A 17,900-nucleotide genomic window follows, 5' to 3' on the forward strand; every position below is an offset into this window, starting at 1 on the left:
TTTCCAGGCGAATTATCAGTCACAGTGCAGCAAAGACATCTGTGATTAGCAGAAAGCGCAAGATCCCTGGGGTTACATTGAGCCTTGAAGTCTGAGTCCAGTGTCCAAATCCATCTCTATAAGCTGGCTCCGCAGGAAAGTCAAGTGAGCCTGGTCCCTCAAAGATTTTCTGTGTCTAGAAGCAATGTAGGTAAGGCTGGTATCTTCTGATAGAACCTGAGTTCAAGGGATGTTTTACACACACACACACACACACACACACATACTTTATAATCAAATATATCAAAGAAGCAAAACCTTCTGAAACATTTGCATGTGACACTGGTCCTTTAAACACAGTAAGGAATCCTGCAGTGATGGAAGGATTTAGCAGTGTACTTTAAACTCTCTTGGCCACAGGCAGATGCAAATGCTCTGGAGGAAAAGAAAATCTTTAGGAAACATGGAGATAGTATCTGAAGTACAAAGGATGTCTGAAAAATAATGGCAGCTATTGCATTCTATGACACGATTTTCTCCTTCCCTCCTAGGTTCCTATATCACTCAACATGCATGAACAAAAACATTAATGGTGTTCTAACATTCCGGTGCTTAATGCCTCAGCTAATCCATGGGAGACTAAGATCTGAACTTAGTTACACATGCTGCCTTCCTATCCCGCTGTGATTCCATAGGTGTCAACCCCACTGTGGAAAGAGAGAGGGGCTGATCCGCTGAGAAGGAGAAGCCAGGCTCCTACCTGATGTCGGACTCCATCCTCCCCAACACACTGAGTACAGGCCTCCTCGGGGACACAGCTGCCTTCCAGCAAGACTTGGTGTTGGGGACAGAAGCAGCCTTCTGAGGGGTGGTCACCACAGAAGCTGGTGTTCCCATCACAGTGCCGAGGACAGCCACGCTCGCAGTGGTTATAGACCAGGGACGGTGGGCATGACATAGCTGAAGACAGAGGAGGTCATTGTCAATGGCCTAAACCAGCCAGACGCACAAGAAGGACAGTCAGCATCTGACAAACCTGCTAGAGCAGACATGACCAGTTTTCCCCAGCTGTGATCCTTCCATCTCCCATATACTAGAACTCCTGACCCAGCAAACAACCGCTCAGAATAAGGGATGCAGTACCTCCATCATGGCTAAGTGTAATCACGTGACTACATTCTGACCAACAGACCAGAAGAAGGCCGCAGTATCCTATGGGTGGGTTCCAGGAATCTGTCCTGTTTTTAAAAGATGACCGTGCCTCCTTTCCTTGCTGCCATTTGGACCCTGCACTTCATACCTAGAGCTGCATCTTAAACCATGGGGAAGATGGCCGTGCCCAGCATCAATGGTGCTACCTCCCTCTGATCCCCTCTGATCACCTAAATGACAGGAATCCCTAATTCTCTGCTGCTTACAGCCAACAACTTATGGGAACACTAATGTTCTTCCTATGGAATATAGACCCATCCAGGGCTTTAAGACTCCTCTTAAATAAAGACTCCATGGTGATGAGGAAAGGTCTTAACAGAAGCTACAAGGCAAACTCCCTTCTCACATTATACCCTGGCTTGGCAAACTCCCCCCCCCACACACACACACACACACATCCATAATGTGGTTTCCAAAGATCTGGAGCACAGGAGTTTTCTCTGTGCACAGTAAACAGCGAAGACGCCCACAAAGCAGAGAAACATAGAAGATGCCTCCCACAGTGCAGAAAGCAGCCTTTGTCCCTTGGTTTGCAGGCGGGTGGAGTAGGAGCAATGCCATCCACATGGACATAAAACCCAAGAACCAAAAATGTGGCTGGGGGTCGGGAGTGGAATAGTCCAGGTCTTTTGCTCTACTCTGCCAAAATCGAGGTGCATGGAGACTAAGAGAATAGCCAATCACTGGATGACCCTCCCAAGTCCTCTCAGCCAATCACCAAATGACCTTCCCAAGTCCTCTCAGCCAATCACTGGATGACCCTCCCAAGTCCTCTCAGCCAATCACTGGATGAGCTTCCCAAGTCCTCTCAGCCAATCACTGGATGAGCTTCCCAAGTCCTCTCAGCCAATCACTGGATGAGCCTCCCAAGTCCTCTCAGCCAATCACTGGATGACCCTCCCAAGTCCTCTCAGCCAATCACTGGATGACCCTCCCAAGTCCTCTCAGCCAATCACTGGATGACCCTCCCAAGTCCTCTCAGCCAATCACTGGATGACCCTCCCAAGTCCTTCCAGCCAATCACCAGAAGAGCTGCCCAAGCCCTCAGCTCCAGGTCAAAAGGCTGAAAACCGTGATGGTGGACTCCAAGACACACAGATATAAAGCATCAACAGCTCCATTTGACTGGGGTGTGTTTCACTGTTTGTTCACCCAGGAAGGACAGGATCCATATCTGACTTACTCTGGTGTTCTGCGTATTTTAAATGAAAAGCAAAAGGCAGGTCCAATTAGGAAGGCTGGCCTTGGCAGGGCAAGGTCTTCCCTAGCATTCCCATTTGTAAGTGAGCAGTTCTGAGGAATCAAAGGGCAAAAATGCCATTTCCCCACTTCAAGATCCTGCCCGATGGATATTCATTCCAGCTTGGTAGGATTTCAGATTCTGTTACTGGTTTCATAACGCTTAGCTGATGTCTACCAGTGTCTAAAACATCGAATTCACAACTATTTGAATATAAAAAATTCTGCATTTGAGGGGCATCTATAACTGCAGTCTTGTTTGATCCTAACTTGGTGGTTCCTAATAGAAAATGCAAGGATTTTGGTCTTCATTGGGCTGGTGAGACTCTGAAGACCAGAGAGCATGAAGAAGCCTATACTTGGTTTGTCTCCAACGTTTCAGGGAACACGCCGGCACTCACCACAGAAGTCGGTTGTCCTCCAATCAACACAGACTCCATTGGTCCGACAGAGATGGGCGTAAGAAGAAATCACCTCGCACACTCGTTCCTGGTGGCAACTGTCTTGCTGGCAGATTGCATGGAATGTGGCTGGAGCGATGACCTTGTGGCATTCAGCAAATGACGCTGAGAGGAGGACTTGGCAGTGGGAGCTGTCAGAGACGGGACACAGCTCCTCGGGGACAGACTGGCACGTGTACCCTGGCTGCTGCACGGTCCATTCCTGGATAAGCCTTTTCCAGTCTGTGGTGACCGTGCCATCTCGCAGTGTGAAGTCATTGGCCCCGTTTTCATCACAGATTCCTGGAGTGGCAACAACGAGAAGTCAGAAGTGCCAAAGACGAGGTCATTCTGACTGGTGAGGATGCTCTGAACCTCCCTACTGGATGTTTGAAATCGGATGCAGTCATCTAAGCACCAACCCACACAACCCCCCCCCCCAGAAAGCACAGGAAGGTGTATAAAGCAGAAGAGGTGCAGAGAGAACCCCTTCTTACCACAGAGCCCAGACATCTTTGAAGCAAAGGTCTTGGGACTAAGCTGCAGTTGGAACTCATTGTTTTGTGGCGTGAATGTGAGGATGTGGCCAAGGTGGCTGAACCTGACTTCATACATGATAGCACCATAGATGCTGACTTCCATGTTTCCACTCACGTACGGGGCAAGGACCAATCTCCCATCCACTGACATCTGCTCAGACAAGAGAAAGATCACCAACAGTTCCAACTCAGTGAGTCTCAACCTTCCTAAGCCTGAGACCCTTTGAGACAGTCCCTCGTGTTGTGGTGACACCAACCATAGAATTATTTTTGTTGCTTCTTCATAACTGTAACTTTGCTACTCGTAGTGTAGATTTGCTAATCATAATGGAAATGTGCACGACTTCCAATGGTCTTAGGCAACCTCTGTGAAGGGGGTCACAGTCAACTCCCCCAAAGGGTTGTGACCCACAGGTTGAGAACCACTGTTCTAGCTCATCTTAGAACTTCGCTGTTCTTCTTCTTGCTGAAGTTGCTGAAGGCCCACACTCATCTGGCTGAAGAGTCACCCACAAAACCCTGTGCTTGCCAATGGCTCTTCCGGAATAAAGAGGCTTTGTATATCACCTGCACGGACCCGTATAACACCACGCAGGCAGCACGCACCTGAACCAGAAAGCTCAAGGTGTCAAGGAACCTGGTCAGTGAATCTCTGTAGGCAAGGATGATGCTCTTCCCAATAGGTCAGGGAAGCTGCCATTGCACCAGCAACTAGGGCAGCATCTCCAAGAAGAAGGACCTGCCAGCATGCTTTCAAAGTCCTTTAGTCTTCCTTCTGAGACCTCTCTCCAGGTAGCATATCAAACGTGCTTAATAAGTACTCACATTGGCAGCAAATGTAATTTTGCTGATTTAAAAAAAAACTCATTTTTTTAATCACTCTGATTTTAAGATTTCTTTGGCTATGAGCTTCTCGTTTGATATATGACTAACTCTGATTTCTCAGCAATCAGTGCTCATACTCGGGAATTCTCACCAAGTGAGAAAATCTAGTCTACAAGTTGCTTTCACACCATGAAATATTTATGATCTCTAAATGAACGAGTAAAGAAGTTGGCATAATGTAACCTTTTGTAAGCATTTAATCAAACGTTTATTTATAGCAGTTTGGCAGTCTCCTCTCTAAACTTTCAAGCCGAGCGTTTTGCTGAGGCCCTAAATATTTTCAAAGGCCCTGATTTAGGCACTAAATATTTCTGTTTGGAAATCCCCCAGGCCCTGAGCACTGGGCTCGTAATGCCTAGCGTGTCCATGGTCCTGGTGCCAACCCAGTTTCTTATCAATGCCAGGAACCGGGACTAAATTCATGACTTGTTATCTAAAACTGATCCGCTCTCCCAAATCTGGACCCAGAGCAATATGAAATCATGCCAAGACCGGGGAGATGGCAAGGAACCCCACTGAAGGAGGAAGTGCCCTGCTAGTCAAGTGGAAGGCTGACTCTCAGGCAGCGGCTGCTAAAACCAGCTCCATGTGGTTTTCCCGAAGCTCTGCTCTGTCCCTGCTGTGGACCCCACAGAAAACCCCTCTCACCTCCATGTCACTATGCAGCTCGACAGAGAGGCCGGCGTGCTTAACCTCAATGGACTTCATGCAGGCTTGCTTTGCCCCAGGGCTGCAGGCCCCGTTATGAAGGGTCACTTCCAAGTCCTGCTCCTTGTTTTGAAAGATGACGTAGGAGCAGCTGCCGGTGAGCTTGAAATTCTGCCCATCGAAGGTGACAATGTGCCGGGTGGAACTGCCTGTGCACACACCTGAGTGGGGAAAACGAGGAGATGGCTTTCCCGCACTGGTTTCATTGAGTGCAAAACCTCCTAAACCCCCTGATCCCCATAGTGAAGAGCGTGACCTAAGTCTGTAAAAATGACTTTGAAAGTGACTCCTCACTCAGTGGAGACTCTTCCCCCCCCAAAAAAAAAATGTCACAGGAGAAAACTGTATGGTGCAATATACGCTCATTTAAATGTACTCAAAACTGTATAAACCGTAAAACCACCTAGAATGAGAACTGTAAAAACTAAGAGAGGAATAAGGCCAGCGAGGTGCTCCTGCTGCACTGACAACCTGAGCCCGTCCCCAGCCTCCATGGTAGAAGGAATGAACTGAGCTCCCTGAGCTGTCTGCTGACTTCCACATGTGCTCTTGGATACACAAAATAAAGCCAGTAAACAGAGAATAAAAGAAATGCACAAAACAGAAACTGGTGTTGAAAAAGTTGACTGAGCTCTGGAGAGAAAAAAAAAAAAAGATGGAAAAAAAACTGGCTAAAATCAAATCACAAAATTAAGGGCCCAGGGAGAATAGACCAAAATGAAAACATAATGAGAAACACTGAAGAAAGCAAGAAGCCAGCAGGAAGGTGAAGGTGTATGTGTGTGTGTGTGTGTGTGTGTATGAGTAGGTGGGTGTGTATGTATGAGTGTGTGTGTGAATGTGTGTGTGCGAGTATGTGTATGTGTGTATGTATGTGTGTGTATATGTGTATAGATATATGTGTGTGTGTGAGAGAGAGAGAAAGAGAGAGAGAGAGAGAGTGTGTGTGTGTGTGTATGAGTGGGTGGATGTGTATGTATGAGTGTGTATGTGTGTGTGTGTGTGTATGTATGTGAGAGGGTGTGTGTGTGTGTGTGTGTGTGTGTGTGTGTGTGTGTGTGTGTGTGTGTTTAAGAAGCCAGGGACTCAGAGAGGAAGTTGAGACAATACGGAAATAGAATCCTTTAAAAGGCATTAGAAAAGAATTAACATTTAAAGACTGAGTCTGACTCATGAGAAGATTCTGGAACTTAAAAGGAAGGCACAAATCTAGATGTTGAAAACATCTAGACAAATGTCTGGTATTTTTCTCCCACATCAGTTGGTCCTGAGTAAACCTAAGGTTTGCTTTTTTAAAATTTATTTTTAATGGTAGGAGCAAAACTACTCAACTTCAAAGATCAAGAACACCCCCTGCCAGGCATCAGGTAAAAGTATCAAATAGTTCATGAGGTGGAAAAGAAATACTTGTCACAGAATTCTCAGAAACAATGAAGAGAGTCATGCAACCTCTGAGCAGCATCTTCCAGAAAGAATGCAAAAGTGAATCCAGAACAGAGGCGGAGGGAAATGAGACAAGAGAATGCCCATAATAAGCTGGCCACAGAGTTAAAAAGCATCCTTAAAAACTGACTTCCAAACTCATAAATGATTGAATGAGGGGGAAGAGGAGGAGCGGCATCAGAGTCCATACATGTGGCTGGAAATGTCACCGTAAAATGGACTATCACACTGTTTAATAAATGCAATAAAAACAAAACTAATAAACGGCATCGCCCGAGAAGAGCAGGGGGACAGGACTAAGGTAAAAACCCCTGGAAATCCAGTCTCACTCTGAGACTAAATACAGAAAGGGCTGCACGCAAACGCTTTGGCTGGTGGGCTTGCTTTTCATAGAGGTTGTGAGCAGCATCACGGGTCTTCTAGAATTAGGGAAGCATATTGTGGACAATGAGAACCAAGCTTTTGCTGTCTGAGAAAGGGAAGGATGGAAACGTGTGGAAAGGACTAAAATCAAATCAAAAAGGCATCCCAGGGCCACGCTTGGGACCAATGGGGGGGAAAAAAACAAAAACCACTGACACTAACCAACTGGTTATTCAAAGCAGAGGGAGGTAAGAATCTATGGCATCGTTGTACTAGCACGGCTAATTAATTTGACCAATTAACTAATGAGAGGGGTGGGAAAGTTCTTCCTTTTGATTGAATTCTAACATGTATGGTGGGGACAATGGGAATTGAAATCCCTCCTTACAGAGAAAGCAGTAGAAAAACACGTATCAGTCAACAGTCATCCGTGGATGCTAGAGCTGCAGGGGAGGGATATTTCTGTTGTCATTTTGACACCATTGCTATGTACAATGAACACATACCAATAAAATTGTTTTTAAGAGAGACTTCTAATTCAAAAAGAGGTTTTGGTTTAAGAGTAGTGAATCCCCCAACCTAGTTTTGTCACTACCTCGACAAGAGTACTTCCTTTGTTGTATGTCCCCTAAGAGGGACAAATGGGACGTGAACATGAACCTCAGGAAGCAGGAGATAATTCTGTATCCCACTCAGTCACAAGGAATTCAGGACCAGTGTCTGATTCTTGCCTGAGGGCTCTTCTGGCTGGACAGCAAGGGAGACACTTAGTGTTTGAGTATCCCTCGCTCGATCCCAGTGGTGAGATACGAGTGCACTAATCTTGGAGACTGGATGGGAGCTAAAAGGGCTAGCCTGGGGTTGTACTCAAAGCAGTCCCTTCCTAAGAGAACTCCCAAAGAGCAGGACTCTGATAGAAAGTCAACCACCATGGACCAAATAGAAAGTGCCAGAAGCTTTGTGTGGAGAACTAGCAGCTAGCCAGGACTAGGAACAAAAGCCCAGGGCAGGACTTCAGAAAAGCCTCATGGGAGCTTATGCACAGCCCCATGGGGCCTTCTGAGCCCATCCATCCGTTCTTCCTGATCCCAGCTATGGAAGAAACTGTCCACACATTTCCCCCTAGTGTTGGGCAATGGAAGCTGTTTTCTGGCAGGTATTTAAACTCTAATCAAGTTCAAAGTCTCAGTCACTCACTGCACAGCCATCCAGTTACTGGCTGAGACTGGCTGGTGACTGATGTGACCATAGAATTCTTCGTAAATAAACAGAAATAATATCAGCTCTGGGACCATATTTTTCATCTAAGCCAGAAGGGAAATGTATCCCGTTAAATGTGTTCTGAAGGGAGCGCGAGATGTGAAACCCAGTTCTGGTTGTATCTCACAATGATGTCTGTCTCCACTGCTGAGTGGGAACATCAGAAAAGCAATGCTTCCTGTGGTTTTATCTGGAGAAAGGAGTGTCTCCCAAAGAGAGGAGTGTATGGCAGAATAGCACATGTGTGTGATGGGGCGGAACAGACACCTCCACCTACCTGCTTCTACACTGGTTGTCTACCCAGCAAGCTAAAAACCTGCTCCCCTACACAATATAGTCTGAGGAAATGAAGGACTCACAAGGACAGGTCCAGCGGCAGCCACAGGTCTCCTCCACCCGAACAGGAGACTGGCTGTTGGAACATGAAGGTCGAGGTCCATGGTCACAATTGACCCGATGGCTCTGCAGCAAGGTCTGGCCATTTGCCAAGCAAGTCACTGTGTGGCACTGATCTGGCAAGGTCCAGACATCCCCAGGCTACAGAAGGAGAAAACAGATTCGAGAAAGGACCAGGATGAAGCACACAGAATCTAAGTCTACCCACCCAAATGCCTGCCTCTTCATCCTCTCCTTTCGGCAAGGAGGCTCTGCACAAGACAAGAGATGTAACCCAAGATTTACAGAGTGACCCCCAAAACTGGTTAATAACATTCAAAAGAATGAGTCTAAGACCAAGCAGAGTAATTAGTCCATAGGACAGGCATCGCCACACATACTTTTAACCTTTCCATCCAAGTTAGCAGAAAGGCACTTACCCTCTTCTCGTTCCCATCCTCATCCACACAAACTCCAGAAAACCCTGGAACGGACACAGAAAGTCTCTAGTCACCCACATCACTGAGGATCTAAACACTCATAGCGCCTGCTACTCAACACAGCTCTGGGGGGAATGTGAGCAGGTCTCACACTGGGGATATGGGGACACAAGGAGATGACTGTCCTGTGGCCCTTCAGATGTTCTTTGTGTCAGTTAATGTTGATTAGCTATTTGATGGCAGTAACTTTCATTTTCTCCTGTCATACCTTCTGGAGTGGGTGTGGGTGGTGTGAAGCCAGATCACATAAAACTTGAAAGAGATCTGCTTAATGGTTACTGTCAAGAGAGCTACCATGTATCAGGAAAGGTCCATAACTCTATAGAAGGTTTTAGTTTAAAACTAATTACATTAATATATAAAACCAGGCCAGAAAACATGTTTCTAACCTAAAATCAATTTAGCCTGTGGTCCTACAATATTGGAATTAATGATGTGTTCCTAAAGTCCTTGATAGGTATACTGAGAGTAAGCTGAGGACCATGGCCCATTAGGATGCTGAGGCTCCTTGCTTATGTCTCTCAAGTCTTTCATCCAAAAATCCCTCAGCACAAACAAGCCAGGACTTCCTCCCCTTAAAAAGCCAGATGGAAAATTCAAGCAGAAGCAGGAATGTACTCAAGAAACTCTCCAGAGACCCCCTAAAGGTGGCAGTGTGCACCTTCACAAACAGAAATGTAAAACTTCTGGTCCAGGTGACAATCTTCATTTAAGACTAAATTTTATATACTATAAATTTTATTAAATCTTTGGTGTCTTTGAACGATAATTTTGTTTTTATGGGTTTTTTTTTTTTTTTTTTTTTTTTTTTTTTCTGGCTTGGCAGTGGTCATGGTGGTAGTGGTTGTTTGGGAACTGAAAAAGAAATCTTATCAGAAGACTTACCAGAACACAGTTTGTGGAAGAAGGAGCTGTCCAGGGTAACCATGGTGGGGAGGTCTTCAACTTGCTGGAGCTTTAGTACATTGGAGCTGGACCCAGGGCCGGCCAAGATCCCCAGCTGGGCTTCATCATACCGATCCCCAACCCCAATGGGGAACACTGCCACTCCTAAATTATCCAAGTAACAAGAAAGGGTCTACGGTCAGGTGAACACAACGTATATACTACATCAAGCACCAATACAGAACCTCATGACATCCACGCTGGCAGCACACACAGCAAGCCTCCAAGAGAGATGCCCACACAGGCAGCTGGTGCTAATGAGTTACGGCTGTGTATCAAACACTGTTCTAAGCAATGGGGATGTGGAGCAGATAAAGTCCCTGTCCTCATAAGCCAACAACACCAGCAGAGCATAGATAGCAAACATACAAAATAATAAACATACAGCATTTTCAGTTGTAGAGAGATGCTTGCAAGAAACCAGGAGATGGGAAGGATGGGAAATGCACAGAAAGTGAGAATAATCATTTCATGAAGAAAGACTGGAGATAAGGAAGAAGGAGCCAAGAATGCAGCCGGGGAAGAAGTTTCTCACACAGTGAGTGCAGCAAGTACAGAAGTCGGGAGTGGAAGCTGGAGGAGAGGAATATGCAGGAGAGGAAGTGAAGCCTGGGTTGTGCCAAGCCCCATCGCTGCAGCAACAGCTCGGTGTCTTCTCCAAAGGAGACAGAAGGCCAAGACCATGGAAGGGTGGCAGAAGCTTGTCAGTACTGCTGCTGTGTTGAGGCTGGGCCTTGAGAGTATGAGGACTGTGGTTCCAGTCAGAAAGCTAGCACACTCTCTCGGGTATGAGATGGGGGCGGGATGCGTGCAGTAGCGTGACTCTCAATATTTCTTCTTTAAAGATGCAGCTATTTGATTGGGTTGCATGTACAAGAAAAGGCAGAGCCAAGGGGGCTGAGATTTCTAACTTGAACAGCTCCAAAGAACAAGAAAGTTGACAACAGAAGAAAACGAGGTAAAGCCAGGGCAGAGCTGAGGATAAACTCTCTGAGACCTAGGCTGAGGTGAGGTGAGAGGTCTAAATTTTTAGGTCAGTGGTCAATAAATATATTTAGACCCATGACACTGAGTAAGATCACTCAAGGGGGTGAGCCTGATGAAGAGAGCCAGTCTCTGAACCTAGCTCAGCGGTACAGTGTTTGTCTGATGTGTGTAAGGCACTAGGTTCAAAGCCCAACACTGCAAGAAAAAAGAACAGAAAGTAAGCCCATCCACCCACACCCACAGCATCTTAGTGGCATCTTGGGATTGTGCACTGGACACTTACGGTTGGATCTGGCAGCATCCGCTGCTGTGTCCACCGAATCCAAGGAGGTACCCATGACAATGATGACCACTGCTTTGGAGGCTCCAGGCCTGGCTCCGTGGATTTGTGACGTTACATAGCGCACGGCAAAGGCCAGAGCATCCCCTGAGAGGAAAGAATGGTCCAAGTCAGCACTGAATACAAGGATGGAGTATTCTAAACTCTCTGAGCAATGGGCTTAAGCCTGACCCATGGTACATTCAAAAGATGAAGTTATGACTCAGGGCAATACTTGATGGGACTAGAAAGAGACACAAAGGGCCAACCAGCTCCTCCCCAATCAGTAGAGGACACTCAAACCAAGGAGTAAAGTTACTGGCCAAGATCACTCAGTCACTTAAGGATCAGAACACAGGTTCTCCATCTAGCTTGGTGCTCCAAGTATTACCAATCTGGCTGGAACCACCCTCCTGCTGCATGAGGTCCACCAAGCTCTGTAGATGGGCTTTCTCCTGGGCTACATTCCACGGTACATCGATGGTGTTGATGCTTCCGTACTGTATCACAGACACCTGAGTGAGGTGGGGCCCTAACGGGAAAAGGAGAAGGGAAACGTTTAGAATCCATGAACCCCCGGAAGAGCCTCTCCCTCACCTGCAGAGCTTCACTCACGGGCCCCACTCACCAATGTTAGCCTCTGAAATGAAAGCTTTGGCAAAGGCCTTCATTTTATCAAAGGAAGACTCTGGCAAGCTGGAGGAGCCATCCAGGAGCAGGACCACATCCAGGGGTTGGCTGCAGTCTGCAGAGAGGAACAAGGAGATGAGTACACAGGTCACAGGTACCCCTAGGGGACCACTGAGCATGTTTGCCAGGGAGGTCAGAGCATGGGAACGGGACAGGTAGGACAAAGGAGACCGTTTCTGAATCTATGGGTTCACTAGATTGACAGACATGGAAAAGATGCCAGCTCTCCCGAAAGGCAGCACAAATGCTGGGCAAATGAAAGCAAGAGACTGGGGCTGGAGAGATGTCTCAGCGGTTAAGAGCACTGACTACTCTTCCAGAGGTCCTGAGTTCAAATCCCAGCAACCACATGGTGGCTCACAACCATATCTGATGCCATCCTCTGGTGTGTCTGAAGACAGCTACAGTGTACTTATATGTAATATAAATAAATAAATATTTAAAGAAAGAAAGAGACTGCCCTCTCTAAGTAACAGGAAAAGTAACTAGGGCTGTTTATGAGAAAGAAAGGAGCCAGGAAAAATATATGTATGTGTATATCCATATATGAAAATGTCATTCTAAGACTCATAATTCTGAGAGTCAACTAAACAATTAAGAGAAAGAAAATAGACTTCTGTGTTCTTGGATTTAAAATTGGTTGAAACAGGGGAAAGAGACAGAACAGCATGTAACTGGGAAAGAGGCCATGCCCTTTGAAGGAGTCAAGAAAATGTGGCATCTGTGCCTGGGAGAGAAGAAAGTTGTTTCAATCACAGAGACAGAACTGAGATTGGTATGTTAATTAAAATAACTCACAAACACCACATCCTTTCTCATGTGCAGAACCTAAGAATCTCTATATAAACTCTGTGTGTGTGTGTGTGTGTGTGTGTGTGTGTGTGTGTGTGTGTGTGTGTGTTTTGAAAGTAGAAAGGAAGTTATTTGAGGAAAGGAAGGGGCCAGCAAGAAGGACAGAGAAGAAGAACAGGTCAGGGTAATAAATAGGAGCAAAATACTCTGAAGCATATGTAGAAAATATAGTGAAACCCACTATTTTATGAGTTAACTAAAAATATTCATTTAAAAATCAAAGAAAACGGGGGTGTGTGTTTTCAAGTCTCCGAGGCAGGTAGAGCTCTCTGTCCCATGCCAGTCCCAAATGATGTCAGGCACTCCGGTTCAAGCTGGCCACAGCTGCAGTCATAGGAAAAAAACGCCCAGCCAGAACACACACTGACTACCAGGTACTTTTCTTATTAGCAGGAAACTCAAATCAAAGCTGACTATAAGCCCAAAAGACTGAGGGCAGGAATGGAGCAGAAAAAGCTGGTTTTTCTGCCGTAAGGACACCAGCTTGTTAACCTGGCTTCTCAGGAGCACTGTAAGTTTTAAGACTCCACTAGTCTATAGAGTGAGTTTAAGGCCAGTCTGGAGAACTCAGTAAGATCCTACCTCAGAAAGAAAAGGGAAAGAGGGCTGGGTGGCTCAGTAATCGGGTGCTTGCCTAGCGTGGACCAAGCCAGAGGTTCAAACCTTAGTCTGTCTCATGATAGAAACAAATAAACACACAAAGTAGTTTGATACAAGTAGAGGTTAGGAAGACAGTGGTTTAACCCTAGTACTCAGAAGGCAGAGGCAGGAGGAGGTCTGTGACTTTGAGGTATGCCTGGTCTACACAGAGAGTTTCAGGCCAGCCAGGGTCAGACAGTGAGATGCTAACTCAAAACAAAGCAATAAATAAATAAATAAATAAATAAATAAATAAATAAGCAACAGTAATGAAGGCACTTTTTAAGCTGTTTCAAGTATTTCACAGCTTCTGGATTTTCGTGTTTAACCTGCACAAGTCGCCTGGCCTCGCAGCCTTGTTTCTAAGAACATAAGCTACTTGGAATAACTCCGTGTGGCAGCATGGCCCTAAGGACAGTAAACAATCATCCAAACTAGCAGGAGCTACCTGCCAGGCAGAAGGTGATCTAGACTGGGCGGGAAAGAGGGAATTAATAAGACTTGCAAGATTTCTATATGTCCTCTGTACTGTTTAGATTTTAACAATGGACTCCTTCCCACCAAAAGAATGACAACGGAGCTCTCTGCTGGACGGCAGGACAGACGCCGGTGAGCAGACAGACGCAGGGCTTTGAGCATGTGCCAAGATCCAGGAAGTTAGCATTAGAGCCCAGGGTTATAGCATCACCAGATAATGCCCGCAGTACAAGGTCATCACACACTGAGTACCAACATACCAGGGAGAGGGGGGAGGGTAGGCAGCTGCAGCCCCTCCTTGGAGCAGCATGTCTGCAGGACCAGGTCAGGAGCCTCTCGGGGCAGTGTCTCAAAGTTGCGGATAAAGATGGGAGCAATGGGCCTGCTGATCCTCTCCAGTTCCTGCCTGTCGGCACGGGGTCCCACCCCAATGGGTACCACCTGGATGTCTCCAGGCAACCTCTTGATCTCATCAGAGGCAGGGTTCCCCGTGACCATGTAGACCAGGTTAGGGGCCTGTTCCCGGTCCCCCTGGCTGGGAGAGAAGCTGTGCTCAGAAAGGTACTGTAGGGCCTGCCCAGTGTTTGTCCGATTTCCTCCCTGGTAGCGGATCTCTCGCACGTGCCGCAGCACTTCCTCCTTGGACTGGGCCTCGCTGAAGGTGTACTCTGCGGTCACCATGTGAGAATATTGCAGGACTGCAATGTGTGTCTCATCTGGGCTCACATCCATGCGCTGAATGACCTCCTCCACAAACTCCTTGCTCTTATTGAAGTTGGCTTCACCAACTTCGTCTGACCCCTCCAGGACAAACACCACATCCAGAACCATGGACTTCCTTTTTGGTCCCGGTGATGAAATCCCAGAGATCCCTGGACTCACGGTGATGTGTGCTACCTGTGGAGGCTGAGTAGGGGCTGGAGCCTCGGGGGCAAGGTCACAGAGGTAGCTAATTATCTCATCTCTTCTCTGCTCCAGCTCATCCACCCCACTGAGCAGAAAGGCCTTGTTTTCAGGGGCCTGCTTCTCAATGAGGCGGATCTGTTTGAGGCTGGCATGCGGCCCAATACCCACAGGGATCACAATGACCTTCTTCTTCTTCAAGCCTTGGACGTAGCGGACCAAATTCCTAGCCATACGTGGGGGCTCCTGGCTAGCAGTCAGGAGCAGAATGATACGGGAGGCTTCGGGGCGATCAACTTTGCCAAAGATCTGGAATAGTGTGTATTTCAGAACCTCGCTGGTAGAGGCCACCTGGCTGCCTGCATACTTAATCTGGCTGGTAATCCGCCGAAGCTCTGAGGGTCGCTTCCGGGCCTTGAGCTCAAGGTAGGCATGAGAGCCATCATGGTACTCTACCACGGCCACGCGGATGCGCTTCTGAGAGATGTGTAGCCTCTCCATCATATCCACCACAAAAGCTTTGAGCACTTCAAATTCAGCCTCGGACAACATAGAGGAGCCATCCAGGAGAAAGACAAGATCCAGCAGCTTGCTGCAGTAGAAGCTGTGCAAGGGGGGCTCAGGAGTGTCCTCAATATATGGGGTGGTAGAGCTGACCGGGGCATCTGTTGGGGGTACCACCAGGCCTCCAGGCTCTTGGCAAGCTTCACAGGTAAGGTTCACACCGTCACAGTGACTGTGGTGGAAGGGAAAGAAACCAAAATGTTTCAGGAAGGATCTGGGGGCAGGTAGGACTGCCTCGCAGGTACCCCGTAGAATGTCCTGCCTGCTCCAATCAAGCATGCCCCATCCAAGTGAGATGCCATTTTTCCCATTTTTCTGTGTCTTGAATACACAGAGAGACAGAGATGGACAGAGACAGAGATGGACAGAGACACAGCAAGAGAGAGACAGAGATGGGGATAAGGAGGAAGCAGAGGCTTCCTAACATTTTAATCCATCTTAGAGCCTGAAAAGATAATCTGTTGTTCTAAGTCCTCCATAGTCATGTACCATTGATTTCCTTCCAATCTATGTAGCCACATTAATATTTAATTATAATTCAAACCTTCTTATAAGTGTCTCTAAGGACAAATATCCATCTAAGATGTTGGCACACGCCGGGACTTGTAAATGTTCTACTGGAAACAAGTGGTTTACATTAGAAACCATTATAGACGTTATGAGAGGAACTTAAGCTGTATGGATTGTGAACTGTGTTTAACTGTGCGGGACCTGAAGGAAAGGAAGACAAAGTAGAGTAAGAAGAGTTCGGGAAGATGGATAGAAGTTTAAAATCATTGCTTCGTCTCGCAGAAACGGGATGTGGGAGGACTAGATGTGTTGTATCTGGGGAGTGACAGCATCTCTGCAGTTCATTCTGCCAACAGGCAGATGGTAGACACGCTGTCTACCGAGTACTGGCTAGCCCTCAGCCCAGCACCACGATATCCACAAGTCTGCTGAGTCATTGCCCAGCCCACAGATTTCTCTAGTACTAGACAAGTTTCCAGACTTCTGAGATCACGGTATCCAACATGTCATGTTCTAGAAAGCAGAGGGGTAAGCCAGACCATGAGGAAAATCAAGATGGACACAGGATAGGCCTCCTATATTCTGCACCTTTGGTCTTCCATCTTTATAGTAAATACAAGAAGGTGATAGTGCCCTAAACCCTGGGCATGTCCCATGGACTCACTGCCAGTCAACGTCCCCAACCTGCCTTGAAATACTTGTGTGCCTTCCTGCGGGCCAGCTAAGGGGACAAGAGATGGCTGGTGTTTTCATTCCCTTTGAGCTGGACACCCTAAGTAAGCTTGCAGTGAACACCACCACCCCCTTATTCCTCGTGTCTGTTTCAGCACAAGGAAGGGGGGAAGGATCTTACTGGGAAGTTAATCCCACTTCCTCATAATCCCGCAATTTATAGCCTTGATCCTTGGTTAACGGTGCGTGAGTGACATACTTTCTGGCTTCCTGTGTGTGCTGGAGAATTCACCCTGGGCAGTGTGCACTCTTGTTTATACAGATGGCAGGGGCAGGATTTGGCTCTGGCAGCTGCAGCCACAGGCTCTCCCCAGTGAGCCGAGGTTCCCATTAGGCTTGAAGGGTGTCAGGGAGTGGTGTTGACTATGTCAACGTTTTAATAAATGTTCCCTACCTAAGGGCAAGACTTCAGAAAGCCCAGGAATTACCCTCAGGACCCTTCACCTTCCCAAAGCCAGGTTCCCAGAGTTTGTTCCAGCAAGAGCCCAGGGTGACAGCAGTAAATGTCTTCCCACATGGTTCTGAAAGCCTGTGGCCTGGACCACAGCCCCAAGATGCTTATGTTATACTTGAGGACCAAGAATCCCATCTCCCTTTCCTTCCTACATTTAAAGATTCCCCCCAAGATCTTTAATATTCATAGATACCTGTCTTCATATTGGATGTGATGCCCAATTAAAGTGAGGTAGACATGTTCACTACCCACGCTGCTTACCCATGTTAGAATATTATACTGCACTCCCCCAGACACTACCCGTTTTCCATAAAGGGGGGGTAAAAACTCTTAAGAAGCATTAAAAAAATCTCTTTAAAAGATTGAGGATGGAATTGCAGCTCTAAAAGAAAATCAGACACTAGAAACAAACCCAACAGTACTTCAAAAAGATGTTTGGGTAGATGGATGGGTGGGTGGATGGATGGATGGATGGATGGATGGATGGATGGATGGATGGATGGATAAATGGATGGATGGATGGATGGATGGATGAATTGATGGATAGATGGATGAGTGGGTGGATGGGTAAATGGATGGGTGGGTGTATAGGTGGAGAAATAGATGGGTGGGTGGATGGGTGGGTGGATGGATGGGTGGGTGGGTGGATGGATGGATGGATGGATGGATGGATGGATGGATGGATGGATGAATTGATGGATAGATGGATGAGTGGGTGGATGGGTAAATGGATGGGTGGGTGTATAGGTGGAGAGATAGATGGGTGGGTGGATTGGGTGGGTAGGTGAGTGGATAGGAGGGGGATAAATAGACAGATGGACTAATTAAGCTCACCCAGTTTATAATGCCTGGAAGTATACGGATGGACGAACAGATAGACAGACA

The 17,900-nt window shown here is 47.0% G+C and overlaps 1 protein-coding gene across 1 annotated transcript in view; it reads right to left on the minus strand.

Moving 5' to 3' along the window:
* The window catches only part of VWF (von Willebrand factor), a 127,247-nt gene that overhangs the window by 25,233 nt on the left and 84,114 nt on the right, over positions 1-17,900 (minus strand). Inside the window, exons 28-38 of the mRNA XM_080914051.1 lie at positions 14,113-15,491; positions 11,823-11,939; positions 11,586-11,726; positions 11,159-11,302; positions 9,829-9,993; positions 8,884-8,927; positions 8,428-8,605; positions 4,943-5,163; positions 3,368-3,560; positions 2,832-3,173; positions 740-939 (exon numbers count right to left, since the gene is read on the minus strand). Coding sequence (XP_080770177.1) covers positions 740-939; positions 2,832-3,173; positions 3,368-3,560; positions 4,943-5,163; positions 8,428-8,605; positions 8,884-8,927; positions 9,829-9,993; positions 11,159-11,302; positions 11,586-11,726; positions 11,823-11,939; positions 14,113-15,491 — 3,124 coding nt within the window. The remainder of the gene's footprint in view (positions 1-739; positions 940-2,831; positions 3,174-3,367; positions 3,561-4,942; positions 5,164-8,427; positions 8,606-8,883; positions 8,928-9,828; positions 9,994-11,158; positions 11,303-11,585; positions 11,727-11,822; positions 11,940-14,112; positions 15,492-17,900) is intronic.

The sequence above is a fragment of the Micromys minutus genome (genome assembly GCF_963924665.1).
Source record: "Micromys minutus genome assembly, chromosome: 3".
In the NCBI taxonomy this organism is placed as follows: domain Eukaryota; kingdom Metazoa; phylum Chordata; class Mammalia; order Rodentia; family Muridae; genus Micromys; species Micromys minutus.